The sequence below is a fragment of the Neoarius graeffei genome, chromosome 26 (genome assembly GCF_027579695.1).
Source record: "Neoarius graeffei isolate fNeoGra1 chromosome 26, fNeoGra1.pri, whole genome shotgun sequence".
NCBI classification, from domain to species: Eukaryota; Metazoa; Chordata; class Actinopteri; order Siluriformes; family Ariidae; genus Neoarius; species Neoarius graeffei.
Genome location: NC_083594.1, coordinates 23869652 through 23888821, shown reverse-complemented (window position 1 = coordinate 23888821; position 19170 = coordinate 23869652). Strand labels below are relative to the sequence as shown.

The 19170-nt window shown below is 39.8% G+C and overlaps 2 protein-coding genes across 3 annotated transcripts in view; one reads left to right on the top strand and one right to left on the bottom strand.

The window, feature by feature from the left end:
* The window catches only part of cenpp (centromere protein P), a 186795-nt gene extending 172082 nt beyond the window's left edge, over positions 1–14713 (top strand). For both annotated transcript variants that reach the window (XM_060911029.1, XM_060911028.1), the window contains exons 7-9: positions 10267–10346; positions 10884–10975; positions 12523–14713. In XM_060911029.1, coding sequence (XP_060767012.1) covers positions 10267–10346; positions 10884–10975; positions 12523–12641 — 291 coding nt within the window. In that variant the 3' untranslated portion in view covers positions 12642–14713. The remainder of the gene's footprint in view (positions 1–10266; positions 10347–10883; positions 10976–12522) is intronic.
* The window catches only part of ippk (inositol 1,3,4,5,6-pentakisphosphate 2-kinase), a 41113-nt gene continuing 34606 nt past the window's right edge, over positions 12664–19170 (bottom strand). Inside the window, exons 12-13 of the mRNA XM_060911027.1 lie at positions 19046–19125; positions 12664–15947 (exon numbers count right to left, since the gene is read on the bottom strand). Of these exons, the coding sequence (XP_060767010.1) occupies positions 15722–15947; positions 19046–19125 (306 nt within the window). The 3' untranslated portion in view covers positions 12664–15721. The remainder of the gene's footprint in view (positions 15948–19045; positions 19126–19170) is intronic.

The following is a 19170-nucleotide window of genomic DNA, read 5'->3' as shown; positions in this document are numbered from 1 at the left end:
TATGCTATAACTGTGCATTTGTACTGTTTTGAAGGGAATTTTTTTCTAACTTATGTCAGTTTGCAAGTCAGTCTTCCACTCTGCTGTTGCTTGTAAGGTTTTGCCATGAAACATGGAACAACATTTTCCTTTTCCGTTCAGTATTTTATTGTTCCTGAATCTGTCATCCAAAAGATTATTACCATGGTCTGCATACAACCACAAACCTCATAAAGCAAAGAGTTTTGTTAGAGAATGAAGCCCCAAACATTGGTCAGAAACTATGCATCAGAAACGATTATGTCATCATGATATGTCTCTTTAATTACATTAGCAGTTAGCATAGATGTTTTTTCCACTGTGGTAATGCTGATGAAGTCTCATATGGATTTTTTTTTTTTATATGGAACAATTTACATTATGCCAGAAAACTGAGGTACTCTGTTGTGGCATGTCTGGCGTCAGCACTTTCAGTGAAGGAGCTGTATTTCTTTCCTACACTAGAACAGGGTACCTTAGGGCATCTTCCATTTAAAGTGCTCACTAAGGGCTTATGTTTTAAAGGGGGAGGTTTAAGAAACATAAAATTTACACCATTCTTTCGTTACAGCAAATTATTAACTGTTTAAAGAAGACATGCTTTTGTTTGCTTTTTCAGATTTGTACTACAGCTATAAATAAAAATAAATAAATCCCTATAATTAAATAAGGATAAATTTATGCGTTCATATGTTTAGAATCTTTATTTTTCTGCAAAGCTGCTTTGTGACGATGTCTTGTTAAAAGCACTGTACGAATAAACTGACTTGACTGTAAGGCTGACAAAACATAACACTGTAGCTAAATTCTGGAATGTGTGGCGACAGACAAGTGACAAATTAATGGCTCTGTTATGGTGTGGCAGACATTTTGATGGCATTATTTGGGTCCAGATTTCTTCTTGCTGATCGCCTTTATCCTACACTGAAATATTTCTACCCTAAGGGGTGTGGTCTCTTTCAAAATAAACCTACCCCCTTTCACAGGGCATGAGGGCTCACTGAACGACGTGATGTATGAAAATTATATTCTATGGCCTTTACATTTACCAGGTTGCAACCTAATTGAACACCTATGGAAGATTGATCACCATCATCAAAACACCAACTGAGGAACTATCTTTTGGAAGAACGATGTTCATCTTCCCAGTACAGTTCCAGAGGCTTGTAGAATCCATGCCAAGGCACAGTGAAGTTGTTTTGGCTGCTGATGGTGGCCCAGCACCTTACTAAGTCACTTTATGTTGGTTTTCCCTTTAATTTGTCACTCTGTATACTGTAACCACGAGAAATTTACTATCTCTTAGGCCCCACCTCCCAATGTTTAAAGGCAAAATTTTAACAGTAGAGGGTAAGGAATGCAGATGGTAATACACTTCCACTGTGAACTTATGTGTAAATGCAGACCATCGCTATCTATCAAAATAATTCATTTAAAAATGAGTAGCTTTGTGTAGCCATCACTGAAACCCCTTAAGACCTACAGAGTAAAGATATTTTTGAAAATGACTGCAGGCAGAGAGAGAGAGAGAGAGAGAGATAAACAGTAAGAGAAATACTGCATTGTATTACAGGCTGTTTGTATTACATACCTTTCTGACACCTTAATAACCGTTTACTGAGGGGACAAGGTGTCTTTTCCCAGCATTAGTAAATAATGGCCAGGTTTTATAGGGAATGGCAGGGTCTTGCCATCACCCTCACGGTTACACACAGAGATGGAAACATTTGAGGGCAGTTTTTGCACTCTTATTATACTAACGTACAACTATTGTGGCTTTTTTCCATACTTGTGACAATGAATGAACATTTTCACATCCTTCAAACATTTTGTTTCTGTCAACTAAATGTCTTTGTCTATTTTGTACTGGGGTGTGCAAACTTTTGCACTCAACAGCCTTTTTTTAATTTACTTTTTTAATAAATCACACTCGTGCATAGGAGTAACATGTAGGGATAATAAGAGCAAACAGAATTGGCGTCGGGTGTTTCCATCTTTGTGTGTGGCATAAACAACCTCTAGGAACTGTGAAGGTAATGACGACTTCATTTTTCTTTTTAAACTCCTTTTCTCAGATTTTGTCTTGTTGTATGTTGCTCTGGATAAGAGCGTCTGCTAAATGTAATGTAATGGATGCCTAAATTAATGGCTTAAGTGAGAAGTTTTTGAAAGCATGAGCTCAGGCCAATAGCATCATTAATGCAATGGAAGGCTACTGTTGATCAATCAACTATTTACTATTTTTAATGATTGGGGGATAATTACAGTTAGGAATGTGGGACATATTTAGTTTTTTTTTTTTTTTGCCGTGTACAGTATATACCATTTAGAGTACAATCAACCCTGGTTTTGTTTGGGACCATCAGCAGTTTATAGAATCTCCAGCAAATATTGCATGGATGTTCAGAATTCTAAATCAGATTACACAACGGGTTGATTGGTTGAGCGGGAATCTGAGAGTGCTGATATTTCGCATAACAGCACTGGAACGCATCACTCCACTCATCTGTGTCCTGTAAAGAAAATTCTACTTCCTAGTTCAAAACAGTTACTACAGTAGTGTTAGTGACATCATCAGTGGACAGGCCAAATGATAATTTCAGGAATATGCCTTTTGACTTAAAATATGAAAGCTCCTCAGATGAAGATGAAAAGGCAGAAGAGACCAGTTTTATCAGAAGCAACCTTAACGGGAATGTACAAATTAATGTGAGCTAGCCAGCTAGTTGACATGTTGTAAAGTGAGTGTGGTTTATTTGAATCTATTTCTACTTGTGGAGCAAAAATAAACAGAACATTTAAATAATATTGGCTGGCTTTGAGTGATCTATCAGATATAGTCCATTCATGTAGCATGATATTGAACGAGTCGAAGACGAGTTCAATATCATGCGAGCTGAATGGAATATATCTGATAGACCATGATAAAAAGCCAGCCAGTATTATTATTATTATACATACACACTCTCTTCATATCAGCATTCTCAAAGGGCAATGCTAGCTTACCCATGACTCAGTGCTGTTAGCGCGGCAGTGCAGTCACCTTCCAACCACTGTAGCATTTAGCAGTAGTGTTAGTGAAGGCCAACACTAGCACAGTCAAGCCAGTACTATCGAGACCAAGTAGCACAGGCTAACAACCGAGAAACTAAGATTTCTGTCTCCAGACTCTTCTTTCACGCATGCTCGCCACAGTATTTTTCACTCATACTTAAGTATTCATTTCCCTATGTAATTTACTTAGTTACTTTTAATATCAGCAAGTACACACAACAGAGCTACCTGGCAGCCAAAATTCTCTCAAAAATCTTCCTTTTTTTAATGACGCAAACCTGGCAGCCATGTTTGTTTACAAATTGTCGCAGTTGCTCGCTAACGTGGAAGTTTTATGTCTCAGACACATCTCTTGACCAGTTTTTCGATATTCCTTGGTATGTTTTCCTTTTATAAATATGCGTGAAGAATATATAATGAAGTTTTGGTAGTCTTTTGGGTGTTCAGCACATTTTTAGTTTCAGTTTTCAGTTTATTTATTTTGTGCTTAATTATAGCATAGCTAATCCTAGCAGTAGCACTGGATTAGCCTCATCTTTTCCCTTTCCCAGCAGACAAAGAAATGGTTCTGCGCATGTGCAGCAGAAAAGTTTTGTCATTGGATATTCGCATGAGCTCTGACATGTGATGTCATTTTGTCTTGACACCGTGCAGTATTGTAACAATATTGCACACTCATTCTCCAGTGGGAAACAATGACAACATGTAGGATAAGCGATATGCTAACAATATTGCATGCTATCAAACCAAATGAATGAAACCCGCTAGAAGGGAATAGATGTTTTTATTCCATGGAAAAAGTGTCCTGTATGTACAAGGTGTCGCAAAATAGATGCAACTCATTAACATTATAATAATTTATTACTCAGACAAGAAACTCCAAAAAAGATTACATTTTCTACAACCCCGATTCCAAAAAAGTTGGGACAAAGTACAAATTGTAAATAAAAACGGAATGCAATAATTTACAAATCTCAAAAACTGATATTGTATTCACAATAGAACATAGATAACATATCAAATGTCGAAAGTGAGACATTTTGAAATTTCATGCCAAATATTGGCTCATTTGAAATTTCATGACAGCAACACATCTCAAAAAAGTTGGAACAGGGGCAATAAGAGGCTGGAAAAGTTAAAGGTACAAAAAAGGAACAGCTGGGTGCCCGTGATCTTCAGGCACTTAGACGGCACTGCATCACATACAGGCATGCTTCTGTATTGGAAATCACAAAATGGGCTCAGGAATATTTCCAGAGAACATTATCTGTGAACACAATTCACCGTGCCATCCGCCGTTGCCAGCTAAAACTCTATAGTTCAAAGAAGAAGCCGTATCTAAACATGATCCAGAAGCGCAGACGTCTTCTCTGGGCCAAGGCTCATTTAAAATGGACTGTGGCAAAGTGGAAAACTGCTTTGTGGTCAGACGAATCAAAATTTGAAGTTCTTTATGGAAATCAGGGACGCCGTGTCATTCGGACTAAAGAGGAGAAGGACGACCCAAGTTATTATCAGCGCTCAGTTCAGAAGCCTGCATCTCTGATGGTATGGGGTTGCATTAGTGCGTGTGGCATGGGCAGCTTACACATCTGGAAAGACACCATCAATGCTGAAAGGTATATCCAGGTTCTAGAGCAACATATGCTCCCATCCAGACGACGTCTCTTTCAGGGAAGACCTTGCATTTTCCAACATGACAAAGCCAAACCACATACTGCATCAATTACAGCATCATGGCTGCATAGAAGAAGGGTCCGGGTACTGAACTGGCCAGGCTGCAGTCCAGATCTTTCATCCATAGAAAACATTTGGCGCATCATAAAACGGAAGATACGACAAAAAAGATCTAAGACAGTTGAGCAACTAGAATCCTACATTAGACAAGAACGGGTTAACATTCCTATCCCTAAACTTGAGCAACTTGTCTCCTCAGTCCCCAGACGTTTACAGACTGTTGTAAAGAGAAAAGGGGATGTCTCACAGTGGTAAACACGGCCTTGTCCCAACTTTTTTGAGATGTGTTGTTGTCATGAAATTTAAAATCACCTAATTTTTCTCTTTAAATGATACATTTTCTCAGTTTAAACATTTGATGTGTCATCTATGTTCTGAATAAAATATGGAATTTTGAAACTTCCACATCATTGCATTCCGTTTTTATTTACAATTTGTACTTTGTCCCAACTTTTTTGGAATCGGGGTTGTAGAAGCTGATATTATAACAATTACAAAACTAAAGATTTGAGGTCTCTAACTCGAAGGATACATCCATTAGAGCATATGTTCCAAATGACTGCCATTGCGCTGCAGACAAACTTGAAGCAGACGAGTGAAATTGTCAATCATCCTGACACACACTTCCTTCCTGATGGCACGAATCTTCTGGGTGATGGCCACTTTCAGTTCAGCAATGGATTGAGGACGATTCTCATACACATGGTCTTTCAAGAACCCCCAAAGATAAATATCTGGGGGGGGTTCAGATCGGGTGAATGCGGAGACCACTCTGGTTCGTGGCGCTTGCTGATCAGCCAATGAGGGAATTGGTGGTCCAGCCACTCCATTGTGATGTTGGCTGTATGTGGAGTTGCCCCATCTTGTTGAAACCATTGCACATCTCGATTCACACCACGACGTGTCCCAAGTACTAATACCAACCACCTGGCAGGCTATAGAAAATAGAACAACACTAAAGAAGAAGGTCCACAAGTCAAGGTCTGGAAGACTACAAGAAAGATACAAGCACCAATATAGGGAAGTTGATCGGATTGTCAAAAAAATGACCAAAGCAGACGAGCAAGCATACATGGACAACCTTGCAAAGGAGGCAGAGAAAGCAGCCAGTAATGGGCAGCAAGGCAAAGTATACAGGATCACCAGAGCCATACATGGCAAGTACAGAAGAACTACAGACGTTCCTGTTAAAGACAAGCAAGGGAGACTACTAACATCAGAAAGAGAGCAATATGCTTGATGGGCACAACACTTCAGTGAAATCTTTAACAGACCACCACTACCAATAGAAGCTGATATACTGTACAGGAAGCCAAAGAAGACCTGGATGTTATCACCTCCCAACCTGAGAAGGAAGAAATTATTGCTGCCATAAAATCCCTCAAGAACAGGAAGGCTCCTGGACATGACAACCTAATCCTAGACCTATTCAAGACCTAGAGCTATTCAAGACCAATCCTGAGCTAGCAGCAAAGATTCTCCACCAACTTTTTACAGCCATTTGGGAGGGAAAGAAGATACCAGAGAACTGGGCCAAGGGCATCATTATGAAGATACGAAGAAGGGAGCACTTGGTCGTCGTCTTCTTATTCAGCCTTGGCCGAGATGCCCCGCACAGCCCTTCGCCACACCTCTCTATCAGCCGTTGTTACATTGCTACAGCACTTAGTAATTGCCACAACTGGCACAGGATCACCTTACTATCCATTCCAAGCAAGATCCTTACAAAGATCATCATACAGAGAATCTCCGACACAGGGGATAAGCAGTTAAGGAGAGAGCAGGCGGGCTTCCGCAAAGGAAGGTATTGACCAAATATTCACCTTGCGCAATATCATAGAGCAGTGCAGAGACCGGCAGAGACAACTGTGCATCAACTTTATGGATTTTGAGAAAGTCTTCGACAGTATCCATCGAGACAGCTTATGGCGTATACTTTATGCATATGGCATCCCCAACAGATAGATCTACTCAAGAGTTTCTACAGCAACTTCACTTGTGCAGTGGGAAACAATGACAACACTTTTGAAGTGAAAACCGGAGTCAGGCAGGGATGCGTCATGTCAGCATTACTCTTCAACCTGGCCAGTGAGTGGGTAATGCGACACACCACTGAAGACCAACCAAGAAGCAAAAGGTTTACCACCTCTTTACCACCCTGGAGGACCTCGACTTTGCAGATGATCTAGTCCTTTCCCATACACACCAGCACATGCAAGAAAAAACATCTCGTCTCAGCACATATGCTAAGCAAGTGGGATCGAAGATCAGTCAAAAGAAAACAGAAGTCATGACACTCAACATCCTAAACCCTTCACCAAGGTAGTGATATTAAGAGCAGAATCATCAAAGCCAGAAACGTCTTCTTAATGTTGAATAATGTATGGAGGTCACCACAATATAGCACCAATACCAAGCTAAGATTGTACAAGAGCTGTGTTCTATCTACACTTCCATATGGTTCAGAATGCTGGAGAATGACTGAGAATGACATTTCCAAACTCTCAGCATTCCACACCAAGAATCTCCATTGAATTCTACACATCGTCTGGCCAAGAACCATCTCTAACCAAGAACTACTCGCTCAGTGTAATCAGGATAGCATGGAAACCATTATCATGCAAAGGTGATGGAGATGGATTGGATACATCCTTTGAAGAGAGCAAGATAACATCACACATACTGCTCTACACTGGACACCAGAAGGACAGCGTAAGAGAGGGCAACCCAAGAACACCTGGCGACGCACGGTAGAGTCAGAAATGAAGACCCTGAACCACACTTGGGGCGCAGTACAGAAATTGGCCCAAGACAGAGAGAAGTGGTTATCCTTTGTTGTTGCCCTACATGCCAGCAGGCATAATAGGCAGTGAGCTGAGCAGAGCATGCAAGGACTTGTACAGATGCTCCACACAAATGCATTTTAGAACATGTGTAAATGTTGATATGTGAGGAGCTTTTTTGGAATGAATCTCCATTGTCAGTGATTTGTTAACAGTAAAGCTGTAACTTACAGCACAACATCTTCAGCACAGGACGCATTGCAGTTTCTTGGCAACATGTCCAGCTGTTGTTTTGCTGATGCTGTTTTTTTTTGTTTCTTTGTTTGGTCTTATTCACAAGTGAGAGAAAACAAGATATACTATACTATATTTTTCAGACAGTGAAACAAACTGAAAATGGCTTAATACGTTTTAAACATCCATCCATCATCTGTAGTCGCTTATCCTGTACAGGGTCGCAGGCAAGCTGGAGCCTATCCCAGCTGACTATGGGCGAAAGGCGGGGTACACCCTGGACAAGTCGCCAGGTCATCACAAGGGTGACACACAGAGACAAACAACCATTCACACTCACATTCACACCTACGGTCAATTTAGAGTCACCAATTAGCCTAACCTGCATGTCTTTGGACTGTGGGGGAAACGGGAGCACCCAGAGGAAACCCATGCAGACACGGGGAGAACATGCAAACTCCGCACAGAAAGGCCCTCATCAGCTGCTGGGCTCAAACCCAGGACCTTCCTGCTATGAGGCAACAGTGCTAATCACTACACCACCATGCTGCCTGTGTTTTAAGCAATGTTTTAATACTAAGTAGTAGGTTGGTTAGAAACCTCTGATTTTATATTCATACTCATTTAGTCATAGAGGACTGGTGTTGTTCACTACATTTAATCAAAATCATTCTAATATTCGATTCCCAGCCATAAGGAAAAAGCGTTTATGATAAGTCCTTTAAAAAGCATCACTGAGAGTATGTGAATATAACAGCCCTGCTGTGTAAGAGAAATACAGTCTGATTTTCTTCCCTAGAGGGAATGTGCACCTCCAACTCCAGTGCAGACAGGACTGACCACCAGTGAGGATTTTTTTTTTTCTTGTCTGAGAAACTCTTGGAAATTTTTGTAAAGACTGAATGTCTGCACAGGAAAACTGGGGAATAGATTATCTGTGGTGGGCTTTAAATAATGACTAGGGAATGGAAAGACATTGTTTTGTGAAGTGCTTATTGGATATTTTCTGGTTTTGTGTTCTAGTTTTGACTACAAAACTCTCATGGTCTCTAAGGGGTAAAATCAGCCTCAATGGGATTTGTTTGATTACTGTTTTAGCAAAAAATATAGTAGTAATAATAACAATAATTAAATAGCGTAACAATAATTAAAAAGCGTAAAAACTGAGTTATTTAATGAAGTGAGGTCTTGTATATGAACTATGAAAAATACCAGAGTTTATGCCCTTACAGAAGAGTTTTGGGTAGCTGATTAAGCAAAAAAATATATAGCTAGTACTCTCTCTCTCGGCTCCATCTCATCTTGTGGCAGAGAAACATGAGGCGGCTTTAACTTTTGATCTCCACAAAACCCGATCCTTGGCAGCAATCCACACTTCCCTCTCATCCAGCATGACATCATTGCTTAGAAGTTTGGCAACCAAATATTTCTCTCATTTTGTTTTCTTTGGTACTTAAATCTGCATCACTAAACCACGTTAAATTTAACTTGGATTATTAATGCCCAATGCACAGTAAAAAAACATGGAAAATCATATTCTAAATGCAGGATGAAAGTGCATTAAAAAGCAAACAGCACCATTTTTAATAAGATGTATGACTTTAAACTGGATAACAAGAGATGCCTTTAATCACATGAGGGGCGGAGGGAGCTTGGCATATCCATTGTAAATCATTCTTCAAACATGTTAGTGAGTACAGATGAATGACAAATTAAAGGAAACTTCAACATTGAAAGCTTTAGTAAGGTGTTGGGCCACCATGAACCATTAGGACAGTGTGCCTTGGCATTGATTCTCCAAGTCTCTGGTACTGTACTGGAGGGATGAACACCATTCTTCCAAAAGCTACCGTATTCCCTCAGAGTGCTAACATGGTGCCTCCTAACCTCCCAGTTGAGTTGAAATGTGGTCAATGTGCAAGTTATTGCATGTGATTTATATCATTTTCACCATACAAGCGTACCCAAACCCTGCTAGCAAAATACCTCCTACAGCACAACAGAGCCAGCATTTTACCTTTCATTTGTTATCCATCTGTAGCCCATGTAACAGTTCTTTCTCATGGCTGTATAGTCAGAACTTCACAATGAAGCTGACAAAATAAATTGATGCTACTTGCAACTTGAGGTTGCTGGGCACTGGGACCCAAGAAGTTGTGTGATTGGGAGTGTATTGGAGTCTGTGGAATGTACTTACCCCATCTGGTGTAACTTTAGCTTTACTCCTTCATTCTTTTATCTTGAGTAATTGCTTTATCCTGGTCAGGGTTGCGGTTTAATTTTTTTGTATTTTTCTTTAGAACATAGGGAGTTGGTACTGGGAACAGCAATTAATGTTTGTATGGTACATTGAATAACTTGACAAGCAACACAAAAGAACATTAGCTGAATTACACAAGTAGTGTGTATACTAATAATCTTGGTCTCACTTATTTGACAGGAGAAATACCCAGATGTGGTTCAGCTTCCTGAAGGCTGCAGGTCTGAGATCATGGTGATCCAGAGTCCACAACTTCCTGGGTATGCTTTTTATCTTTGGCAATTCTGAACGCAATGTTTTTATTCATTGTTAGCATTGTTTAATTGTATCACCATGTTCAACTAGCATTGGTTATTGTATCACTATGTGCCCAGATCTAGACATGTCTCATGCATAATGCAGCAACACACATCATATTGTTATAGTAGAGTCCAAATAATCACCTCCAGAGCAACATGTTCTAGGTAGAGTTTGCACCCATGAGGCTGTCCCATTCAGAATGCTAAATAAAGACGGAGATCCTTTATGGCTTATTGTTTTGGTCGGACATGGACAGCTCTGTAGCTTCAAGCAATAAACAGAGTACCAAATCCACCACCTTTCCAGTTCAGGTACATTGAGAGCTCATACAGGTGAGCATGGACATTGTAGAATACAATATTATAACCCGTGACAGGCAATCATGAGGGAAAATTTTATATCGATACTTAAGGTAAGGAAGTATGCTATTTTTCATCTTGGTTTGTGAGATTTTGTACCTGTATGGAAGAATCAAAACAGGTCTTTCTCTACTTCAGGTGTACTATGAGCATTATCTGGAACATTACTGTCAGTAAAGATGGAACAGTCAAGCCGAAGATTGATCTACTGACGAAAATGCCTGAGCAAGGTGAGGATCCCATTTAGTGAGACGTAAAACATTCGACGGATTCATAAAGTTAAGAGGAACAGTTAAACAACGTGGTGTTCTCATCGTAATGCCGTTGGAGCTCAGCACTTCAAATTCCAGTATTGCCACACCCCTTTTCCACACAGACTACAGCCAGGTACTGGATCTGGTGTTGATTCAGAGTCAGTGTTAACTGGTGAAGCTTTATGAAAACAGGTCTTCGTTTTCACCAGGTTAAAAAGTCAAGCAGACTTGACTTTTTAAAGTTTCCTACTAAAATGTCTCATTCTCATTATCTCTAGCCGCTTTATCCTTCTACAGGGTCGCAGGCAAGCTGGAGCCTATCCCAGCTGACTACGGGCGAAAGGCGGGGTACACCCTGGACAAGTCGCCAGGTCATCACAGGGCTGACACATAGACACAGACAACCATTCACACTCACATTCACACCTACGGTCAATTTAGAGTCACCAGTTAACCTAACCTGCATGTCTTTGGACTGTGGGGGAAACCGGAGCACCCGGAGGAAACCCACACGGACACGGGGAGAACATGCAAACTCCGCACAGAAAGGCCCTCGCCGGCCCTGGGGCTCGAACCCAGGACCTTCTTGCTGTGAGGCGACAGCGCTAACCACTACACCACCGTGCCGCTCCTACTAAAATGTTTATTAAAAATAATAATAATAATTTACAAGTTGTACTTTTAGCCTTAGAAGTTAACTGACAGCTAAAAAAAAAAATAAAACAGCAGCAAACATAGCGTATGGTGAGCTAGTTAAGTGCCTTAATACAGACACAAAGGAGTAGGAGACAACTCAGCTATACTTTAAACCCTTTCTTGGCAAAGGTTAATTATTTTTTGCACCCTTGACAAGCTGTGAGTTGTTGCGATTTCTCTTCACAATCACACATAAAATATTATTCCAGTCTGGTTGGCATCTTTATTCTCTCATTATGTTTAAGGTGGGCAAATTGACAGCATGTTGGGCTAGAATGAGCACTTTATTGTACTCGGTTTCACGTTTCCTAGTAAAAGCTGATGTGCGTAGTGCAGCAGGCAGTGGGATTCAGAATAACTTGTGTACTAAAGATTACAACATTGAAGTGGGTTACATCACTATAAAGAGCATTTTGATTAATCATATTAAAAACTCTTTGAATGAGAGAAGGGGGGGGGATGGGGACAAAAACAGCCCACGTATTGGATCTGCTTGACCCCTGGATATCCATATTAATCGATTAGTGATGTGCCCATGGGATGGTTCAAAATTAGGTACTGGTTCCCTAAGTCTAGCACAGACACATTAACTACTTGATGGATAATGCCTACCTCTGATCTCGGACCCCAACAAATTACCAAAAACATGTGAGGAATATTTTAAACCTGACTGAGTACGTGTTATTTTCACTTATAAAAATAATTAGACTTATTGTCTCTGCTATAGTACCAACACACCATGAGGATACAACATTTATATATGGAAAAAAGTCAAAGTATTAACAATGTAAAAATCCTCAGCAGGCTTTATCATTGTCTTTTAACAGCTCAAAAACTGGATACAAAAAACGTGGTGGAGTCAGCGCCGGAATGCGTTCGGAGTCTCCTGAGGGTGTTTGGAGTAGAAGCGACGATCGAGAGTTTAATCCAATCTGTATGTTTTTGAACAATTAAGCAACACAACAACCTTGAGACACATGTATACTTTAATCATTTTATTCAGTATAAACACCACTATCAATCACCCATTAAGAAATGTATTAATGCCATCTGTACACATTGTCACCACATGTACATGTGTGCACACAGCATATGTAAATATACATCATTAGACAATAGCTAGAAAAATAAATAATTTAAATAGAAAAATGACAGCAAAATCCACTCTTTTGAAATGGTGAATAGTTTAGTCCTTATGTCATCTGTATCACAGTGATTGTGATTTTTTTTTTGAGAGGATTAATAACAACCTGGGTTTCAGTTTAGCAAGTACACATCTTTTAGTTCCTTGTAGTGAGTCAGTAAACATTTTGCTCCCTGCACATTAACCACCTTGGATAGCCTTAGGCAAACTCATACACTGCCAATCAAAAGTTTATCTTAATATCAAGCTGTCAATTTTTACAGTATTTAAAAGTTTAATTAAGGAATGCAGGTGAATTAAATTGGAAAAGGATAAGCTCTTGCTCACTTCATAGAATAGAGCATAGGATAATTGTCTTTATAACTGATAGTTTTTCTAGATCTATAGACATTCACTGGCCACTTTATTAGGAACACCATACACCTGTTTTATGCAGTTCTCATCAGCCAATCCCTTGACAGCAGCACTATATATTATACATAAATAAAAATCCATCTATCTGTAGCCGCTTCTCCTGTTCTATAGGGTCACAGGCAAGCTGGAGCCTATCCCAGCTGACTATGGGCGAAAGGCGGGGTACACCCTGGACAAGTCGCCAGGTCATCACAGGGCTGACATACTTTATATATAAAACACACAGAAATCAAGAGCTTCAGTTAATGTTCACTTCCAACATCAGAATGGTGTGATCTGTGACTTTCACTGTGGCATAGGGGTTGGTGCCAGATGGACTGGTTTAAGTATCTCAAATTGCTCAGCTCCTGGGGTTTCTCTCTCTCTCTCTCTCTCTCTCTCACACACACACACACCTCTAGAGTTTACACAGAATGGTACAAAAAAAAAAACCCATCAACAGTTTGGTAAGTGGAAACGCCTTGTTGGGAGGCCAGAGGAAAATGGCCAGATTGGTTTGTCAGGGAGGCTACAGCAACTCTTTACAACTGTAGTGAGCAGAAAAGCAGCTCAACATGCAACAGCAGAAGACCACATTGGGTTCCACTCCTGTCGGCCAAGAACAAGTTCCTATTAAAAAGTGGCTGGTGAGTGTAAACTTTGATTCCTGTTCCAAGTGCTCCTATATTTATTAAAAGAGACACTGAAGATTTGGGTCATGAGAGCAGCATTTGTTTAATTTTCCTTAACCTACTTTTCCTCTGGGTAAGTAGTGTTTATAATAAAACAAACTCCACGTGTCCAAACTTTTGACTGGCAGCGTAGTCGAAATATTTTCTTTGTAACAATTCTTCAGCCTTGTCTACTTTCAACTGCAAAAACTTTCCATTTTTACTCCTTCACATAATGACTACTGAACTAAAAATCTTCAGCACAAACATGTACAGAGGTACATTAGGAGGAACAGTAGAGAGTTTGGCTGATATTAAAGGCTGTCCATGTTTAAATCCATTCAAATCCTCTGAACTGTTGATTAAGGCCTCGAGAACAGACATGCACAAAATGTAAAGAGTCAAATCAAGTCACGGACTTGTTCAGCTAAAGAGAAACTGAACTTTAGTGGTTTAAATTAGACATAGCAATTACTAAACATGAGCTGGAAGGTTATTTTTAAAAAAAAAACCTGTCCAAAGCAATGATGCACTGATGGTGTGGCTGAACAGACATGTATTTATAAGCTGATCTGACCCTTGAAGATGAGCACAGGCATACAGTCTTTGTAAGTAATGTATAGTGTCGAGTTAAAAGTGGTCTACATAAGTGATATTTGGGAAAGTTTACGTGTCTTTATAAAACATTTGGCTATAGTAAAACGCTGTGCTTTCTGCTGTAAGTAAATGGGCCAGACATATGTACTGAGCCACAGGCAACTTGTTAAACTACTTTATTATAAAGAACAAGCCATTAAAAAATGTAATTAACTTCTTTAGGTTGTTCAATTATGGAAAGTGCCAGCTTGGCTTGTTATACTCATGTGCAACTTGTGTATTGAATGCCTTTGGTCCGCACGTTAAACCTATATTAACCACTGCTTAGTCTGGTTTCGGGCCCAACAAAAGCCCAGCTCAAGTCAGGGTTCTCCAAAACTGCATTTCTCCAGCAATTGAGTCCACCGCCCCCCCCCAAAAAAAAAAAACCCTGGTCTACATTCACTGCATCTGTAGCACACAAGATTGCCAGAGATTTTTCATTGTACATCACACACATGCTACATTTAAAGTGGATGGAGATTAGATCAAAATAAGGAAGGGGGGGGGGGGGGGGGGAGCCACACAAACAATTCAGTAAAAACATAGATTAGGAGCAAATTAAGTAGCAAAACATGCAGTGGTTAAACACATCAGCATGCAATGTGCATTTTGTGTTAAAACTTGACCAAAGGAAAAATAAAAAGAGATCACAAGCCACATCAAAGTTGATTTGAGAAGCTTGATTACTTAAATACTAACTGAGGATGGTACAGTACTTTAAAAAAGGTACACAATTATGGCATTGAGCCAAAACACATCAATACGTGTTCAGTCTTCTCACCATATTGTAAATTCTGTTAATGTCAGTGGTCACAGACCTAAACATTATGGAGTAGTAGTCTCATTTTACATCAAGTATCCATCTTTATTTTAACTATCACTTTAGTCTCTACACAGAGACACAAACACTGAGCAAAAAACACGAGTGAAAAAAGCCACTTTTGGCACTAGAATGCTGTTGTAGTTCACATGACCACCCAACACACCCTTGCTCTCCCTGTTCCTTGCATTCCTTGAAAGGTTTAGTCATTTTCATGTCACACAAACATGGCACACATCAGGGGGACAAACAAATAAGAATAATGCACACAGATGGTGCGTACCATGTTCAGTTTTTGCCTTTTCCCACTGCTCACGTGAGAAGCAGCGTGTGGAGCAGGGACGAGAGGAAAGTGACGTTCATACAGGGTGGAAGAGCAGTGTGCAGTCCTGCCGCTCAGTGTAAAGGCTGGAGGGAGGCAGCTCCTGGGTGGCAATTGTGCTCTTCAGGTAATAGTTGACGATTTTGGAGTCGAGTTTATACTGGTGTGGGATGCTCTCGTATGGTTTGGGGTCCAAATCCAGGATGGAGACCGAGAATACGAAACGAGATTTTGTAGGCTGGATTTCTAAATGTGGCTGTAGTCTGTAAGAACAAAGCAATTAGCAGAGTTTAAATACAGTCAGAAATTGCTCAGGCACTGACCCTGAATATTCAGCAGACTGAATATTCTTTTACAAGCAGGCAACCGCATCAGCAGGGTCTGATAAACATACATTTACGGAGTTAAAAAGCTAAAAACACCAAATGCAAGCAGACATTCAGCCCTTCTGCTGTCATGGTTTTCACTGACGCTGACAAATGTTCAGTCATGTATAATGTACATTTTTCCTCCATAAAGATTGAGCCGTCACTCCTCTAGAGACCAGCTCACTTTGTTCCCATTCAGAACATTCAGTTGTCTCCAAATTCATTCAGGTTAGCCTCAGACCTGCACGCTTCAGCAGGCTCGACAAGATTATAATCCCTGTGTGCTTGTTACACATGGAGGACTACAGCACAGCCTAGTGGCTCTTGGATCATTACACAAAGCTGCTTGTTTTAGTCATGGGGAGTGTGGATTTACACCCGACTACAATTCTAGTGCAATTTTGTTCACCGTGACAATTATACACGTTTCCAAAGATCATAACTGAAAAATATTTCACTTCATGTGCCGGTTGGTTTTAACATGAGCCTTCATTAGGCTGATTCCTACATCACATCGTGGCCACATATGAAAATTTTAATTAAAAATTATTCAGATCCATTTCAATTTTTGAAAACTGTACATCCAGCCTTATGGAATTTACCAGTGCTTTAAATTAGCAGTATGAGAATATAATACAATTCAGAGCACCTTTAAAGCATCAACAACTGCAAGACCATGGACATCAGTCACTAAGCAACAACACAATGGCAGAAAAATACATTCCGACTTTTAATATATATTTTAAATCAGTGTTTTCCCCAGAAAAAAATTAAAGCCCTAAATTCTGGCATGATAATACACAGACAATTGAGCACCAACAGCGCGAAAGCCAGCAAAACTAGGGGGGTCCAGGGGCGTGCCCCCCCCCCCCCCCCAAAAAAAAAATTATTTGAAAATAGATGCTCTCAGGTGCATTTTCAGGGTCTCAGAGTTTTAGATCCATGATTATAGGATAGATTTTACCAGTGTTTCAATGATTTCTGACCTAAATGTATTAAATTAATGCATACAAATTTGAAATTTCACCTTAAAAGTTCAACATGCAAGTTAAACTGTTTTGTTATAGATTACTTAGGGATGGATTGAAAATCTACGGGGATCCCTTAATTATCTATGATCAAGTAGTGTTGTAACAAAAATGTGCATGAAAATATGAACAGTGGTTTGCTCCATCTTATGCAATCCAATGAAGAGAATCGATCATCATGACCTCCTGTTGATCACAAAGGGATCTGAACCTAAGACCTGCCACCTTAAAATAAGTTGCTGTATTACTATAACTAATGATTTAGAATGTTTCTGATGCAATTACCATAATATATGTATAACTAAGATACACTGAAAAGTAAGGCAACTGCATACTAAAGCTTAAATTTTGGCACTTCATTAAATGGACTAGATTAAGATTAAAACATTTAAAGGAAAAGAAAACTAATTCATACATTTAAGTTTGCAGAAAGGTTATGTACTTAAATTCTCTTCATGAATGTGTTTATAAGTGTCAAATGTAGCATAATTTCAAATAATAAGCAGCATATTTGGCAGTGTGATGTCACTGCGAGCCTTTAACAAAAGAATAATCCAGAGCCGCCTTTTGTTAAATGGATCCCAGTGACATCACACTGCCAGAAATGCTTATGATGATTATTTGAAATTACGCTACATTTGACACATTTGGACAACTTCACTTCGTGAGAGTGTTTATAAGTACATAATCTTTCTGCAAACCCAAACTAATGAAGTTTTCTACTCCTTTAAAGCAGATTAATTATCCTTGGCTTTTGCTTGTCCCAATGTTGGGCAACCCTCTCATCATCCATGCTGATGTGGATCCAATTGTCCAGCGAGTGCTTTTTGAGCCAGTTGCTGTGATCAAAATTGACGACGTTTTCCTTGTCATGACAGTTGTCTGGTTTTGTGCGCCATCACTCATGTGGGTTTGTTGACATTTAGTCAACCAATCTTTGATCGAAGCCATAATGATAATAGACTAGGTCAAACTTTTGTGATTAAAATCAGTCGGCTTTGTCCGTCTGGTGGAGGACAACAATGGCAGCCAATGAGATCGCTTATAATGAATCGGAAAATTCCGGGATGTCTGACGTTTTCTTTTGATATTTTTATTGGACGGTTTGAACACATGATCTTGACACAGCCAACAGATTACAGTTTGTTTACATCATACCATGCGGACATATTGCTCTGACAGAATCAATACAGGGGGGGGGGGGGGGGGGGACTGCTTGTTTAACACAAATATCAATCAATCAATATGTAAATGGATCTGTTATTTGCTCTCCTATGCATCTAGTTACTTATGGGTAGGAAATTTAACGTATAAACCTAAGCGTATCGGATTTTAACTAAAGCGACTAAGCGTATCGGCAGGCAGAGCAAATGTATCGGGCCCGATACACAAACGCTTTGGGGAAAACCATCATATTTTATAAAAAAGTCACGTGTATTAGAAGATTCATTATTTGTCATGTTTACTCTTAGTGGGAATGTCAGAAGCAGACAAGACGTTTCTGGTAAACCGGTTAAATTAGGTCATGTAGTTTCCAGAGCTGAGCAACACATTACGGCAGACGGAAACAGGGAAAGTGGAAAACAGCACCAGTCACTGGTTTCCAGTCACTGTACTTGATTATATTTATGTAGCAGTCTACAAAATCCTGTCAGATGTCACCATGTCTGAACTGTAGAAGTAGTTAGGAGAGACACGACGTTAATGTGTATAGAGATCGCATGGAGAGACGAGGGTGAGACTTGATGACGAGGATGAAACCTTTGAATCCAATTTTCTCCTTTTTCCCCCTTTTAAGGCTAAAGGCTTTAAACTGCTACAACTTCAAAATATATACATGAAGCATGTTTCAATTCTGACAAAACCTGTAGTTCATATATGAGCCATCAACATGCACACAAACAGTCTTCCCGGCCATCGCACTTTTAAAATCTCCAACACACACAGTACACATAAATGACTCACTTTTCATCTTCTCCACAAGGTGCAAACGTGGTCATGATGGAGCAGTCCTTAGCAGTCATTGCTACTCTGTACTGAAGAACCTATATTGTTTTAGAAGGTGCAGTCAGTAGGTGTTCTTTACATTC